Below are 16,527 nucleotides of genomic sequence, written 5' to 3'. Positions count from 1 at the left end.
TTGAAATAAAGCCTAATCTTGGCATTATCTAAGCCCTGTCTGTGAAACCGGGCCATATAGTTATTCTTTATTTAGATATTATTTGCAAATAATATCCTGGTTCAGAGAGACAGTTGTTTGCAAATGTATAATAAATATGAACCTCCAGAGATTCCATTTTGAATGTATACAAATCTCCATTTTTACTTGAATGATCATCTCCACCGTATAAATCAACCAAATAAGAGAAACTCAAAGTATGACCCATAAATATTTATTTGAACATTTCACATTTCAGTTAAATGCAAATGATTTACCACCTCTACACGTAACACATGAATATATGGTTGTGGTAAAGCCACACAGTTAGCTTATTTATTTAAAAAGGATCAAACACTACTTTTTTACAAACAGCAGTCTGAGAAAGTTCAACAATAAAGGTCAAACTTTTTGGTTTATTTATGTAACCTTATTATTAATTTGATTGGATTGCTTGCAAAGTAAATTAACTAGTTATGTTTAAGACTAATGAAATTTACTACACTGTAGTTTTGGCCCATCTATTTTAAACCTATTTCCTGTGGCCTAAGGCACGGGAATATTCTTATACTTTACAGGAAAGTTTATACTTTACAGACTGCACAGATGTATCCATGCAGAGGCTTTAATAACAATGATATTCAATATCTGCGCTGTAAGGTGCAACAGTTGACCTGTTTACATTTTCAATTGACCTAGAAGTAAAAGATAAAATTATGAATGTGTTCGAAGCAGGTAGATTGAGCCGAAAACCCTCAAACCCTTTATTTGCCCTTTGTGCGTTTTCCAGTTATTTTGAATAAAAAGATATCAAAGACATCTCTGCTCTTCAGTAAAGTTTGGGCAATAATTTGGATGTGCATCAAATGATGTGAAGAATTGTTCATTTACATTAAGAAAAAGAAAATGCATTATATTATGCATTATATTATGCATTATATTATGAGGGGGCATCTCTACAGCTCAATGGAAGTGCTTTTCCACTACTAAAGAAACACATTCAAAACCCAAGAGATTGTGTTTAAATTAAAGATTGATGATAACAAGGTTCATCATGTTTCAACCTTCAACCTTCAATTATTTGTTCAGCCTACGGCACCATTTAACCACACAAAACCTTTCATTAAGTGAAATTTCATGGATTCTTTGTAACAGAATAAAAATGAATAAAAGTCAAAACGATAAGGAAAAACTCAAAGGTGAATAAAAACAAACCAAGGAATGAGTATAAATGGGGGCACTAAAAATCCTAATTGAAAAGCGATGTGTTTGTAGAGCTCTCAGAGGAGAGTGTCATCAGTGCAGCCTCCCTCAAGGCCATAGCGGAACTCCTGAAGGTTGGACACCCCGTAGAAATGAACGAAGGCTGCTGCCACCACCAGCACGTGGAATATCTGGTGTGAGTGAAACTAAGAAGAGAGCAAAATAGGCGAGTAAAACATCTGCATATCACTATACTCAAAATAATTTCTGACTGAGGTGTAACTTACCCAAATATCACACTTGCCCGGGAAATAGCGCTCTGGAATTCGTGCAGCATACAGTCCAGCACCTGCGATGTACATGGCGCCCATTAAATAGAACCAGCCCATCTGTCCAACAGTAGTGGCTTTGACAAAACCCTCCTCGATGGTGAAGTGCATGGTGGGAACAATCCCGCTCAATCCGAGACCCATGAAAACTCCTAAGGAAAACATTTTTCAAAAACAATTTGCTATGAATAAATGTACTGTTGTCTTCTTGTAGTATTACTTTAGTGACACTGATATACTAGATTAATTTTCATTTTAAATAAATAAATGTATAGTGTTTTTTCCCCCATTTCTTTTTTTATATATGTCTAGACTCTATATAGGTTTTATTTCTTTAGATATTTTAGTACATCAAGTAAATGAGAAATGTTGATTAAGCAACTAGCTAAAATGAAAAATAAAATATTTCAGTTAACATTCATTTTATTTCAAGTAACAAAACAGTTTATGGGTTTAGTTAACTATAATAAGGTGAATTAACCTTGTATTTACTCTAATAACCAGGTAAGACAAGTTGAATGAGAAACTGCTGCAGAGTGACACAGCCAATAAGATGGGATTTGATGTTTAAAAGTCACCAATTCTTTTTTTGAAATATTTGTTTTAATGTAAAACTGCAGTGTTTATTTAATGATTTATCCGTACACATTATGTTAGTACTTTATTTTACAGTCCTGTTCCCCATGTATATCATATGTACTACTTATAGTAACCCCTAAATCTAACCTTAACCCATGTAGTTACCTTATATTACCAAGTACTTTCTTAGGTAAGAACACTGTAAGTACATGTAAGTGCACGTACTGTAAAATAAAGTGCAACCCACATTATTATTATTTTTTATGCATCCTTCTATTGTTTTAATCAACCACATAATATCCCTTCCCGCTTGCAACAATGTCTCTTGTCCAATGACACGTGCACTGGTGCAAGGGTGGGACATTCCTTTCCTCCAGCAACATGTCACTCAAATGAAAATTAGCAAACAAAGGCAATCCAATTATCCAATCAATTCCCGATTGACAAAATCAAGTTCTGTCCTACATTTTTTCTAGTTCAAGCAGCCATTTCGCTCTGATATACGTCCAGCGCTCGAAGTAAAAAAAAAAAAACCAAACACAAAAAAAACCCTGCAATTGGTTGGTGAAATTGCGTTCCAGGGGCAGGGCATTCAGAGTACCTGAAACATGTGAGAAGTGCCGGTGCACAAGATAAAGTGAGGGTACGCTACAGATTAAAATAGAGAACTGTCGGTGCTACCTGATTAGAGAAAACGGAGAAAAAGGCTGTTGTGTTCCCTTTTGACAAATAGGTAGGAAACCTTCAACACCCATAATGCACTGGGCATGTTGCCATCAAAAGCCATTCCCAGTCTATGGATAGGCTTGAAGGGAGTCAAATACTGATTTGCTTCAAGTGTGGGTATCTGCAGGTCGGAGTAATGGGCGTGACGAAAGACCTTTACAATTGTTGGCGAAAACAGCCTGTTAGGGTGTGGGGTTAGTTTCTGTTGTACAGTAGCAATTCACCTTTTGGCATGGACATTATTCCACCCTGCAGCTACCTCCTCCTCTTTTGCTTTAGGAGGAAATACTTCTTAATACAACTCAACACCATTATGATTAAAAGTTTGCCGTTTCCGGATGCAAGAATTCAATGAGTAAGTGTTTAGTTGGGAGCAAGTTATTTTCGGTTACCAGTGAAGGATCCAGAGCCTTGTAGGCAGTGGCTAAAGGCTGCAAAGAACCATAAACCATAGATATGGAGAGAACAGCGCAACAGAAAATATGAAAAACCTATCTGGATGACAACAGTGTTTTAGGCCAAACGGAGGAGGAAAAACTGAAAGAAACTACCATTCCATCAGTTCCGCCCAACCTCCCCGAAGCAAAACACCATTTTGTACAGGTAAGAAATCTGTTGCCATGGTGTTCCAGTTTTACCATATTGATGTTTAAAGAGTTGACGAGGTAATTTTTAGTGATAAACCTAATTCCTACAATAACAGTTCTGTTAATAACCTTTTGTCGATCCGACTGTCCATGGGTGAGGATAAAAAAATGGGGAAGTACAATCTGTGTTTTTTACGAAAGCCCTAGAGCTGTCAAAAGTCAGCGTTTTACATCATCAGGTGGACAAAGAAACAATTTCTTAGTCCAGGTAAAATGGAGAAAGGGTTCATTGTTCATTTATATATACTACTGACGTATCAATACAAAGCAGGTTGAAAATTTATTCTGTGAAGTTACACTTTAACTTCTATTGTTTCGTACTATATTTCTTCACTTCAGATTTAATCTTTTAGCATTATAGATTGGCCTAAAATATGGCAAAATGTAAACGTTATGGCAAATACATCACTGCCCACCTGCTCTGGTGGGCCTGTGGCGGGGAGTGGAGAAACGGTCCCACTGTGCAACTACGATGGCTGCAATACCCAACACGCAGACGATTGTGAGGTAGATGAGACGTGGCTGAGGAGAGCAGTAGAACGAGTAGTAAAGCCAGGGTACAAAAGAGCCCATGATCAGCAAAGCAATTCCGGAGTAGTCTAGTCTAAGAAAGAGAGAGACATGAGAAAACAGAGAGATAAGTCACTTAAAGTCATTTCCACCACGAAATAGTGTAGTTAATGAGACAATAAACCTACTTGGAGAAAGTGCGAGAGACTTTCTCAGAATGGCAGTACACTGTGTGAAAAAGCCAGGAGAAGCTGAGGCACAGCACTGCACCCAAGAAGAACATCCCGAACACCACTTTCTCCTGCAAGGGGGCCATGAAGTACATATTGGGCCTCAGCATGGTAAGCGTGCCCAGGCACAAGAATAAGATTAACCCTGTTGAAAAAACAAAATAAAATTAAAAAACAATTAAACAATGGGTCAATGTTTTTTTGCTGTTGTTGTCTGGATCCTTTAAATTGACTAAAAGGCAAGCTACACAGCATTTTACAAAATACAACTTTCCTGATATCACAATGAAGAAATATATTTTACAACTGTTTTTAAATAAAGTTTAAGATCACTTTTTACTTGTTACATGATATTTTTGGAGTCATTCAATTTAAATTAGACTGAAATGGTTATCCAAGTTGCACGTGGCCGCCATTTTGGATTTCGGATCAGCGAGTGTGCGGTTAGACACTTCCGGTTTCGCATTACGCCCGGTGCAGGGAGCCGGAGAAAGACGAAATTGATCTTTTATAGTTGTTTATAGAATCAATTATCACTTAAAATACTACTAAGATCCATATTACTATCACACGAGCCAATGGCAATTAAATGCACGGATGCGAGATTAACGAATGAAATACAACTGCTCACGAACAGAAGATAGTAGGCTATTTGACTCATGCTGCATACGCAATGACAATTATGCCCACTGTAAATATAGAGTTACAACTACGATTAGAGTTGTTTGCATAAAATGCACCGTGAACATTCACATGTTTGCCCTGTGATAGGCTACAATTTATCTCCATTCTCCATTTTCTCAATTCTGCATGCATTTTTACTTACTTGCATCAATTGCTCGATCAATATTATCATCACATATTTTACATTTACATTTTTTAACTGTAGGTACCACAAACAATTTAATATAGGTAAGTTTGTGTATATTTTACATGTAGTACAATACTGTATGTGCTGCTTATAAACACCAGACAGATTATTATTATTATTATTAATGAAACTTGCACAAAATGAATGCAGTAATAGAAAGCATAGAAACGCACAGGTGAAATACACTGAAAATGATATGCATTTAAAAATGTGGTCGGGTTGAAGTCATCCCTCCGGATCGTCTGTATCCACTCAGCCCGTACCGCAGCGTCAACGGGGTTGCCAACCGTCCCGTATAATACGGAATCGTCCCGTATTTGACACATAAAAGTCTTGTTCCGTATTGAACTGATAACGGAACGCACTTTGTTCCGTATTTTTGAGAATCAATTCAGTGCAAATCCATGACAGACACATAGCTTCAAATATATGTCAGACTATGAACGAAGACAAGAAAAAAAAAAAAACCCGACGGCGCGGTAGATACTAATTTCTCCCTCTGTTTGTCTATGATCAGCGTAGCGTTTTTAATATCTTGGAACATCATCAGAGAATGCCCTTTTAATTGGTTGTTTCAGTCATTGTGAGTCACGTACCGTAGCAACGATGACAAGTGACAACAGGGGGAAATGTAAAAATGACTACCTCCGAGCAGCCGGCGAAAAAGAAAAGAGCACAAAATTATAGAATTGAATGGGAAAATGACTACCCGTGGCTGGAATGCGTGAGGGACAATGAATACTGTTGTGTTTATTTTTCTTCAAATGCAGTCTAAGCCGATGAGTTTTGAATGTTATAAGTTGTATTTGTTTAAGTTAAAAATAAAACGTATTATAAAGTAAACAAATCCATGGTTCATTGCTGGCAAAATGATCATGATAGCCTTTATATTTCACATCTATGTGGTTCAGTCTTGTATATTGATTAGGCCTACTTTGCTATTCTATAAATATATAGGCCTAAGAAGTTGTATTATAATATGCTATAATGTATGAAATATATTTATCTAAATGTATCAATTAGTTTCCACAATATTCACCAGAAGTCCGGAAGTGAAGCGAAACCGGAAGTGTCTAACCGCACACTCGCTGATCCGAAATCCAAAATGGCGGCCACGTGCAACTAGCCTATTGCACGCAGTGAGATTTTCCAACGAATGCTTGGTGTCGCCCCTCGAGCTGGCCGTTTTTCATTAGTCGATGTCAGAACCATTAATCTTTCAGATTTAGGTCTGGATTTCCAGGCTAGTAGGGAACAGGGATGTCTGTGAATAAGGGATGCGCCTGACAAACTCGCTAGTCCACTCCACGTTTCGCTTATTTAATTGTTTTAACAGTCTTTATTTGTTTAACAGTCTATAAATTCAATACATTTACTTCACAGACATCCTTCTATGATATATCCATTCTACGGTCTGTTTGCTGTGATGTCGGCGTTTCTTTGTCACAAGCACTCTACTGTACACGCTGTGTAGTATCGGAGCACGAGCGCAGTATTGGACCCTATATATTTCTTTATTATTTCTTCTATATTACTTTTAGTACTTCAACTTATGCATTTCAGTTAGTTGCCAAGGCACATTTCTAATTTCTAAGTTTTTCATCTAACAGTTATATTTTATTTAATTCCAGCTTAATTTCATTGTACAAAATTTATTTGAATAGTTTAAGTTAACAATAACAACACTGAACAAACTCATATGAATATTTATAATCTTGCATGCTCTCAAAATGAGAGCAGCGTTTGTACTTGTAATTGATCCCCTGCAACTTATTGCACTAAATATATGCATGAGGTGCACAATAGCCACCATTCTCTGTGACAGCTCCACACTGTAACCCCAACCTTACCCAACAAATGAGTCCAGATATTCCCAGTCTCTGTGTGGATCCTGAAAATGCTCCCAAAGCAAGCACGGAACGAGGGCATGGGAGGCCGGTGACCGTGCAGGAGGTAGTCGTTGTCTTTTAGCCACTCTGGCAGGACATGAAAGGGAATGACCCTCCAACGGCCCTCCCAGACCTGCAGAACAGAGATACGGCATTACCGCTTTGTTTCCATGCCCTTCCAAACCTGTATGACTGTATGATATTTTGAAGAATGTTTCTGCTCATAGAATGGAACTCAATGGGGTCCAAAACAACATTGACTTTTACTGTATAGACAACAACAACAAAATACAGGGTTGTGAATGACATGAGGGTGAGTAAATGGTGACAAGTTACATTTTTTGGGGAGAACTATCCATTTAAATTTCTGTTTAAGATTTAAAGGCGTTGTGTTTGATGATCACACCTTATGCACAAACTCCTCCATCTTCTCCATTGCACGGTGAGCCTGAAGTGGTAGCGTCAGAACCTCTCCGACTTCTTCATCCTCCTCTTCATCATCAGCAAGAGCACTTGCTCCCTGTGGACACAATCAGAGCTCAAAATGAGCCTGCAACACTTTCTGCTGGCACTGAAAATGAAAGACTCTCTAATGCATTCAGATTAATAATTGCGAGGCTTGCCTCTGACTGGAGTCCTTTGGCTCCTATGGGGCTATTCTCCTCCAGCAGGGGACCCAGCTCCATCAGCTCCACATCGGCTGGGACGTGGCATTCCTCAGTGACCCTGCAGTCCGCATGACTGGCAGACCTGATTTGTCCTGACATAAGTAGACTGCCCTGTGACTCGACCCAGACCTCTGAAGCCTACACTTCAGTTCACTGTGGGCCAAAAGTAATACATTCAATTAAAACAAAACTTCATTGGCAAAGTCAAGTCATGACAATACCAGTGACCCGAAACAACAAAAGAGACTGCTTACCTCTGGCAGGTGCTTTGAACACATACAGGTCTAAACCAGCCTGCTGATGTTTGCCTCTCTATGAAATTGCATTCAATCTTAGGGGGGGAAAAAACAAATAAAAACCACTTGGCATCATTATCTCAGTTCAAAATACTGGCTGTGTTTTTTCGAATCATTATCAAAATAAATAAACCAAACCAAAATAAAGAAATATATCCTATTCATTTTTTGCATAGGGGAATTGATTTTAAAATGTTAACTTACAAACCTGTGGAAGATGTTAATCGATTGGTTTATGCTTTTGTTGAAGCCATCAGTATGAATTATATAGGTTATCTTATTTTTTATTCGATTTAAAAAAAAAAATAATTGTTTAACAGAGGAATTCCAGGAGAAAAACTATGTTACCCATAATTCTGCAAAGAAATGTCCACCAATCAGAGAATTGTTATAAGTAAATAGTGGCAAAAAGCAATACTTTAGTGAATCCTAAATTACGTAATTGAGTCTTAAATTCAAACTTCTTAAATATTTGAATAAATAACCATATTTTACAATAAACGTAAACTATATTGTTTCTATATAGACATTTAATAATAGTTTTATATTTATCCATAGTTTTTAACTCAATTGTCATTTGTAATGCTTCATGGGATTGTAGTAGTCCATTGCACTCTATTAAAACGAAATTCGAAAAGCGTCACTAAACGAGACAGTGTGTGAAAATGACTGTTCGTGAATGTGTGAAAATGACTGACAGATTTCTCATGAGATAAAGACATTGTTGAAAATCTTAATTAATTAGGCTATAATTGTCTTTATTAAAAATAATAACAATAATAATAATAATAACTAAAGAATTGTAGAAAAACTAATTTGTATACAGTACAATAACACGTATTAAACGCCTAGGTGTTGTTTGAGTAAACGAGTCATTGACTCATACTCTCATCCGATTAAATGCGGAAACAAGACACTGAACGAATCCATTTTTTTGTGGTCTGATTTAAAAGATTCGAGTCACGGTGATGAATCAAAATCCTTAACGTTACCACTAATTCGAATCGAACGTTGGAACGCATGTCGTATTTGATTCCAAATACGTCTAGATATGCAGCTCAGTGGATTTTAAATCAAACCCGTAATAACTGACAAATATCTCAGTATGAAGTGTCATCATATAGCTCATACCAATGACTAACGGTATTAGCCTGCTGGCTAACAAGGGGCTTTAAATTTTAGAGGACGAACAGCCAAAACACCGGCACACGTCATGATCAACACTTACAAAATCATCATACATAACATAGCAACAATGCTACAACAACAACTATACTATATTATTCGCAAAAATGCCACTAACAACGATTAATTAGTACGAAATTAAGCGCTTTAAAAAAAACCAAGCTGGTTTATTAGAGCAGGTTAGCATTGAGACACAGAAACCGCTACGCACCGCTAAAGTACTGTGTCTGGATGCGTCCACAACATTATATGAATCACAATTTTGCCTTTGCGTTGAAATAATGAGACATTTTATCGTGCAAACGGTTACCTGATTTCCAGAACTGCTGTTAAAGAAATTAGATCTCTTCCGGACGGCCACCAAACACCAGCAGGATGGAGAAAAAAAAGAGTTGAAAGCTGCTGTGTGCAATACGGCGAGTTCAAACTGGCTCTGTTGTCTTTGAAATAACACCGCGGCGGCGCCTCCTGCTGGGGAAAGACGGTCCTGCAAGATATTTGGTAAAAACCCCCACAGCGCTATTTAAGGGCACTAACCCATTTATTTGGTGGTTCTTGTGAATGCTTCCACATTTACAGCAGTAATCTCCAGCAGGTGATTTATTTTATTGTAAAATACCAGGTAGTGAAGGTTGAACTTCAGTCTGAGGACTGCAGAGAATACTGAAGCGTTTTACTACACTGCAGCAGCATCTTTGTGTTATGGTCACATTTATATGGCACGTGCTGACAGCCTTTAGAAAGATTTTTTTTTTAAACGGAGATGAAGTATTTTTGTTAAACCAGCTGGCCTTCGCCAATCTCCTATAATCCCCAATCCTCATCCGTCTTTATAATCTCTTTCAATGCAAAAGTGAGCATCCCACAACCAAAACATAAATAAAATCCTCAGATTTGGACATGTAATGCTGAGGGGAAAACAATAAAAGAAAAAGAAAAAAAAGATGCCAGTGAAAACACTTTAATAAGCATTTCTAAGTTGCTTGCCTTTAGTGCATTTTGTATAAAACAATAGCATTGCTTTTTAAATTAAAGCATAGTTAACATAACAGATAAACATATGGAGTGCAGCATGCATACAAAAATACTCCAGTGACAGCAAATGCATCTCATAACAATGTACACATACACCAAATATGAATGCGTGTCAAGTCATATAGGCACATGAATATAATATTCAGCAATAAATTCAGCAAGCAGGTGTCTTAACACACTGGTGCCTTTTCAAGTGCATTAGATAGGGGCTTTTTTTGTAGTATCAGCATCTTATCGTGAGCTTTTAGAACACATCAAACCACACGGGTGAATATAAAGACTGAGGACACAGCAGGTCATCGTTGTATCATGTTACATAATTAAGGGCTTTTAATATGAAGAACCAATTACCTCTGGACAGGCTAGCATTTAAACATTTAATATGTATTATATACTGTCCATAAAGGGTAATTTATACCATATTTGCTTAAACACAATATTGCACAACTCAAGTATCTGTATCTTTGGAGTAATTAGTGGTCTGGGCACTGAACATCGAGAACGGTCTAATAGACAAAGCGTTGGCTCTGCCGGTAGCCCAGTTTGTCCAGGTTGGGATTACAGGCAAACTGGATCATGGGAGGTGGACCGCACATGAGGATCATAGAGTCATCACTGGGTGGAGGCAGGTGCTCCTGAATCATCTCAGCATTGATGAAGCCCTGACTGTACTCCCAATCTGCAGACAAGTGAACATAGGTACAATTCAAAGGAAGACCATATATGATGAATAAAAGGAAAAATATGTCCCAAGTGCTTAAAAATTGCACTCTTTGTGTTCATGTTGGTTTGAAAAACTTTTCTATCATTATAAAGAACGTTTAAGTTTAAATTTAAAGAATCTAAAATGTCATGTGGTGTAACCATCAAATAAAATGTAATAACGTATTCTTATACCTTCAGGAGCTCTGTCCACCGTGAACCAGAGTTTGATGCGATCCGGATGCCTCGCCTGAACCTCCTCCAGCTCATCCTTCAGCAGAATGTCCTTCTCCGTCTGGAAGGCAGACGAGAGGTAAACTGATTCAGTTTATACTTACTACACAGCTTAATCTCTTTGAACATTTTTATGTAATATGGTTACGAACAAAACATTCCACCATACTCTTAAAGGGATAGCTCACCCAAAAATGAAAATTCTGTCATTATAAATTCAGAACGATCCCTTTAATTATATCGCTTGAATGGAACACCAACCTGGTTGGCAAACAGCAGGCTGCATGTAGTTGTGTCACTTGGGTTCTTGATGATGTCACGAATCAGCTGCAACATTGGTGTAATGCCTGCACAGGGAGGAGGACAAATTATCATAGTGATCATATGGCTTCATTATGACTAAAAATGAGGAGAAAGACACTGTACCTGTTCCACCAGCTATAAGACCCAACGTTTTTACAGTCTTGGTCTCGGCAGGGGCCTTCTTCTCGGCCTGTATAGTGAACTGGCCTGTTGGGTGGAGATGTAGGTGTAAGGTGTGACTGTGTAAATACATACATCTAAATTCAGGTCAAATATTGATAGTAAATGTGCTGTCAGACCTTCCCCCTTGTACTCCAGCAAACCTCCTGGTCCTCTGAAGTCAATCACATCTCCGATCCTCAAACTCTCCAGGTACTGGGACATCTTTCCCCCTTCGGGGAACTTTGGGTGCACATTCCTAAAATAAATCTGCAGAGTAAAATATGTCAGCTCTATAAAAATATTTAAAACCCCAAAGACTTGTACAAGAAATATAGACCAAGAGAACCTTCACAACTAGGTCAACGAATCCTTTGTCATCATCACTGGACACCGGTGTGTAAGGACGCACAATCAAATTACCATCAATCCTGGCAGAGAGATAAACATGCTTGCCTTGAGAGAGAACGACAAGGAGAAAGAGCGCTTTACTATTAATAGTCGATACACACACCAGTCTGCTCATCAAGTTCTTGTTTACACCAGGTAACATCCGTATCAGATGATCCGATCACAAACGGAGACAAACTACTGTTTACATCTGGTAACGTGCCTCAAAGGAGTCTCTGGTTTTGTGTCTAGATACAGAACTTGCTATTTCAGTAGTTAATGCATGTTAAAAGTGCAAAAAATAGTTATAAATGTATATATAATATGCACATACACACTTTATATTATAATGTATTACTATTGTAATTGTTTTTATTATGCTCACTATGGCTGCAAAGAGTCAGTCAGACAAGGATTGTTTGATGAAATTAAAGTTCAAAAGAACAGCATATTTGTAACATTATAAATGTCTTTACTGTCCCTTTCGATCAATTTAACCCTCTGGTGCTTCTGGTAATTTTATGTTTTTTTTTTGGGGGATAAAGGGATATTTCACCGCTGGAAAGATGAATGTGTATTTAAATTGGGTCATTTATGTAGCAGAAATGTGTAATTATTTTAGAAGTTGGTGCCTTCTAGACTGAGAAAAGCCAGAAAATTTATTTTTGGCTCATGTGGATGAAAGACAACAACTCCCAGAATGCACTTGCTTCGCTGCCCTACGAGGCCACTCCCAAGCCACGCCTACCGGTTACAGAGGGCAGTATCGGAAGAAATTATACAACTAGGCTACTAGTTGACTCGAAACTGAAAAGATGCCGTTATATTGTGAGATCCCACCCCCTATGGGCGGGTTGAAAACATGCAGAACTAGTTCCTACTACTGGCTGTAGTCTCTAGCCTCTGGCCAAAAAAGCCTCCGATGACGCTAAATGACGAATTTTTGCGTCATCTGAGTTTTTTTTCCAGACACACAATACAGAAATCTCTCATCTCAGGGGGACATGAGAGAGGGAAGCACGGTCATTCGAAAATACTACCGGGTTTCTACTGATACAAAGCTAGTGTTGCTTTCGTCAACGAAAATTATGATTAAATATCGTCGTCAACGAACCTTTATCACGTGACGAAAACGAGACGCAACGTAAATGCTAGTCATGTGACGATAACTATAATCAAATGTATAATGCAATATTGTTGACGAATAAAAACGAGACTAAATGTGGTTTACAAAATAAAAACTATGCTAAAATGTCTCTTCATTTTCGTTGACCAAAACGAGACGAAATGTTATGACGTTATTTCGTCTCGTTATTATTATTTTGCAGTATTTCTGTTTCCCGTGGCTCACTTCAGGGGCTGCATCAGGTTGCACTGCGCAGACGCAAGGCGATGTCACTTCCTCAAGCCCCACTCGCGGCATTATTTAGATGATGCAGCCGCGGTGAGTTAGCGTAAACGACAACAAACAAAGTTAAGTCTGACGCCCGTTTCACACGTACTCTGTGTGCAGTGTGTATGTGGTGCAGGAGCAGCACGCGCTATAGTGCTTTCACATTATGCTGCGTTTGCAGTGCGTAACTGATCCACGGCTGTACCACAAACACATACTCACTATTTTTATTTCAAACCCAGAAGTTATCAGCTACTTTTATTTTTTAAAAAGTTGTCAGCATTGCGATTCTCTTTGTACACATATACACTCTTTAATAGACGTAATTCACGTTTAAAAACAATTTAAACAACGTATTCAATGCATTACTTTTATATAGATTTATATATTAAGTTGCTCAAGCAAGTGGTAAAATATTTAACCATGTACTTATATTAAAATCGCAAACATTTGAAATGAAAACTTAAATTTGACATTTTTTGATTTGATACAATAAATCTTGCATGTCACAAAGAACTTGTTTTTCCACCTCCACGAATGAGACGAGTGTTACTTTTCTGTTCGCTATTTTTGCTATTTTTCCATAGTGGTACTTATACTATATTGACTGGGTTAAATAGAATTGCATTACTAAAAAGAGACTAAAATACAATTGTCATTGACTAAAACTAGACTAAATGTCATCAGTTTTTGTCGACTAAAACTAGACGAAAATAGTCATGGATAATTCTGACTAAAATGCTCAGACTTTTAGTCGACTGAAACTTGACTAGACTAAAAAGAGTATGAACGAGACAAACTAATAAAAACTAAAATGACAGCTTGACACAAAGACTAGACTAAAACTAAAATTAAAACAAGCCGCCAAAAACAACACTATACAAAGCTTAATGCTAATCGGTGAAGTATCCCTTTAAATGGTCCTGAAAAAAAAAAAAAGTCACACTCGTGCTCCGAACGGTCAATGGGAGACGAATTTCTAGTGGAAACTTTTGGTACTGCTCATTTTTATAGATAAAGCACTAATTGGAACACAACTTGTTTAGATGTATGGCTTTGATTTTCTTGCAGTTTTAGATTAAAACGTGTTTTTGTACATTTCAAATATACAAATATACATTTCATTATAATAAATAAATAAATAAATAAAATAAATAGCATTTTTCATAACAATAAACAACATTCTGTACATTTTTGTAAATTCACTTTTAAAAACTTTTCACTTCAGCAACAATTTTCCAAGTGTCGTCTTTGAAAAGAGATCAAACTTAAGTATGTGATCCAAAGCATCATAACTACAGCATAAATATAATTTAGTACCATAAAATCCCCCAAAAATACAAAATATTAAAAAAAAAAAAACATTATTCAAACTAAAATGTAGTACATTCATCTCATTGAAATAAAGGGTGATTTTCTGACTGCCACAAGAAGAGCTCCAGAGAGTTAATGCATTCAGAAAAGAAAAAGACTATTTTGTCTAGTACCTGTATTAAAGTATTGAGACTGAATGTACATACATAACATGATAAGTGTCATAGCATTGATACCAGGAATACTGAAGAAAACCACATAACCAGTAAAGGAAATTATTTTATTTTTTTACTGCAAAGGTTGACTGACATGCATGCAAACAGGGCGTCCTTTGCTGTTATCTGGGACACATTAGAACGGATTAGCATTTTCACAACAATTGCGACATGGTTTGTGTTTCTAACTGGATCAAGCTAATTCTTGTACTCCATTAACACCTGTATTTAGCACAGCTAGGTATAAACATCATCCAACTGTCTGTGATTACTCTCAAACAAATGGACATGTATAAAGCTGCTTTTCAAACCCAAACCTCATTTATCATTCAGCCTAGCACACCGTTCTTATCCAAAGCAGCCAGACACAGGCTACGTGATAGGACAGGTGTGGGATTTCTTTCAGCATGCTTCAGACCAAACCCTGCAACCTTTGTATTAGCAGCAGAGAAACAATCAACCCACCACTTACCCACAAGACTACTTACCTACTGGTAATCCCAAAACATGCTCTGGGCTGGGCAGGACGAACCGAAACCTGCGGGTATCATGACTTATGATCTGTATGAAGAGAGTAAAGTTTTTATTTTGTCAACAGCATCTTATCAGTACCACATATATAAATTGTATCCCATTGAAATAAAGAAACAGGGCAAATACCTCCTTGTCTACAAGCCTCAATTTGTATTTTTCAGAGGGATCAATCAGGGTAATTTGTGGTTTCTTTTTCCTGTTGAAGAAATAATAGCCCAGCACACCTGCTGTTGAGACCAGTACCACTCCAACGGTCACTGCTACTGTAGTGGACTAAAATACAGATTAGTGCATATTAACAAGGTTTTAAAAACATAACAGAAAATAATAAATTATTAATAAACGCTAAAAATGCATTTGTTGGTTGATTCACAGTACACACAACAGAAGTGTGTAACGGTTTTAAATGCATCGATGAATCATCTGTTTTTCCTAGAATAAACTCTGACGTTTCTGCTTTGGTATCCCATTTCTAGAAGAACTGTCTGCTGATTCGGTAGTAAGTTAAATGTTTAATAAGTTAAACTGAATAGCATATTTTCAATTTGGTGGCATGACTAGTCAATATTAGTCTATGGTCAATATGCTGTGTGTTGATAAAGGGGAAAGCATGCAGCACTGTTATGCGAAACAAACTTGGTGGCATTCCAAAGCAGTAACATGGCACTTCCTCTGAATGATAGTAAATAACAGCAATTCATCTTTAGTGTAATGTTACTTCTCCAAAGCTTTGTGACTTACCATCGCGTAACCCATGTTGAGTGATCTACTTCTACAAGGAGATTCAGTCAGAGTAAACCTTCAAACTAAACATTCGTCGACACACCTATGTCTACGCAGGCGGAGAGCTCAGTGTTTGAGGCAAACAACGCTGCGCAGTTACTGCGCATAATAAAACGTTTCATTCAACGCATTCCGTACTGCGTAATCCCACCCCCATTACAACACTATCTAATGTCTATGGTCGCCGTCTCTCGGTAGCCGGAAACACATAAAACAAGATAGAAATAAAAGTCCTCCAATCTCCTTTTTTCCAGAAATTCACATCACTTTATTTAGAAAATTTAATGTTTAAAAATAAAGTGCAAATAATAAAT

At 37.4% G+C, this 16,527-nt stretch overlaps 2 protein-coding genes across 2 annotated transcripts; both read right to left on the bottom strand.

Annotated features, from left to right (window-relative positions):
* Positions 1-237: 237 nt before the first annotated feature.
* adipor1a (adiponectin receptor 1a) lies at positions 238-9,839 on the bottom strand. The gene is made up of 9 exons (XM_084395295.1): positions 9,462-9,839; positions 7,925-8,001; positions 7,626-7,823; positions 7,409-7,522; positions 6,964-7,135; positions 4,201-4,387; positions 3,919-4,106; positions 1,509-1,702; positions 238-1,427 (listed from the first exon to the last, which is right to left on the bottom strand). Exons 3-9 carry the CDS (start codon positions 7,767-7,769, stop codon positions 1,299-1,301), a joined length of 1,128 nt encoding a protein of 375 aa, XP_084251421.1. The 5' UTR covers positions 7,770-7,823; positions 7,925-8,001; positions 9,462-9,839; the 3' UTR covers positions 238-1,298.
* A 257-nt stretch (positions 9,840-10,096) lies between these two features.
* On the bottom strand, positions 10,097-16,399 carry cyb5r1 (cytochrome b5 reductase 1). The gene is made up of 9 exons (XM_084395296.1): positions 16,172-16,399; positions 15,557-15,703; positions 15,385-15,457; positions 11,934-12,040; positions 11,725-11,854; positions 11,549-11,632; positions 11,384-11,469; positions 11,084-11,183; positions 10,097-10,865 (listed from the first exon to the last, which is right to left on the bottom strand). Exons 1-9 carry the CDS (start codon positions 16,184-16,186, stop codon positions 10,693-10,695), a joined length of 915 nt encoding a protein of 304 aa, XP_084251422.1. The 5' UTR covers positions 16,187-16,399; the 3' UTR covers positions 10,097-10,692.
* Positions 16,400-16,527: the final 128 nt, after the last annotated feature.

This window comes from Rutilus rutilus, assembly GCF_951802725.1.
Source record: "Rutilus rutilus genome assembly, chromosome: 22".
Lineage (NCBI taxonomy): Eukaryota > Metazoa > Chordata > Actinopteri > Cypriniformes > Leuciscidae > Rutilus > Rutilus rutilus.
This window is presented reverse-complemented; position numbering and strand designations above follow the sequence as displayed.

What these genes read in the sequence shown, in the direction of transcription:
- adipor1a (XM_084395295.1), bottom strand. Translation starts at nt 7,769, where the DNA reads ATGTCAGGACAAATCAGGTCTGCCAGTCATGCGGACTGCAGGGTCACT. An exon ending in TGGAGGAGTTTGTGCATAAG is followed by an intron (nt 7,136 to 7,408) that starts GTGTGATCATCA and finishes TCTGTTCTGCAG; the next exon opens with GTCTGGGAGGGCCGTTGGAG. An exon ending in CCACAGGCCCACCAGAGCAG is followed by an intron (nt 1,703 to 3,918) that starts GTGGGCAGTGAT and finishes TGTTTTCCTTAG; the next exon opens with GAGTTTTCATGGGTCTCGGA.
- cyb5r1 (XM_084395296.1), bottom strand. An exon ending in TCGTTGACCTAGTTGTGAAG is followed by an intron (nt 11,855 to 11,933) that starts GTTCTCTTGGTC and finishes TTTACTCTGCAG; the next exon opens with ATTTATTTTAGGAATGTGCA. An exon ending in GGTGGACAGAGCTCCTGAAG is followed by an intron (nt 10,866 to 11,083) that starts GTATAAGAATAC and finishes ACTTGTCTGCAG; the next exon opens with ATTGGGAGTACAGTCAGGGC.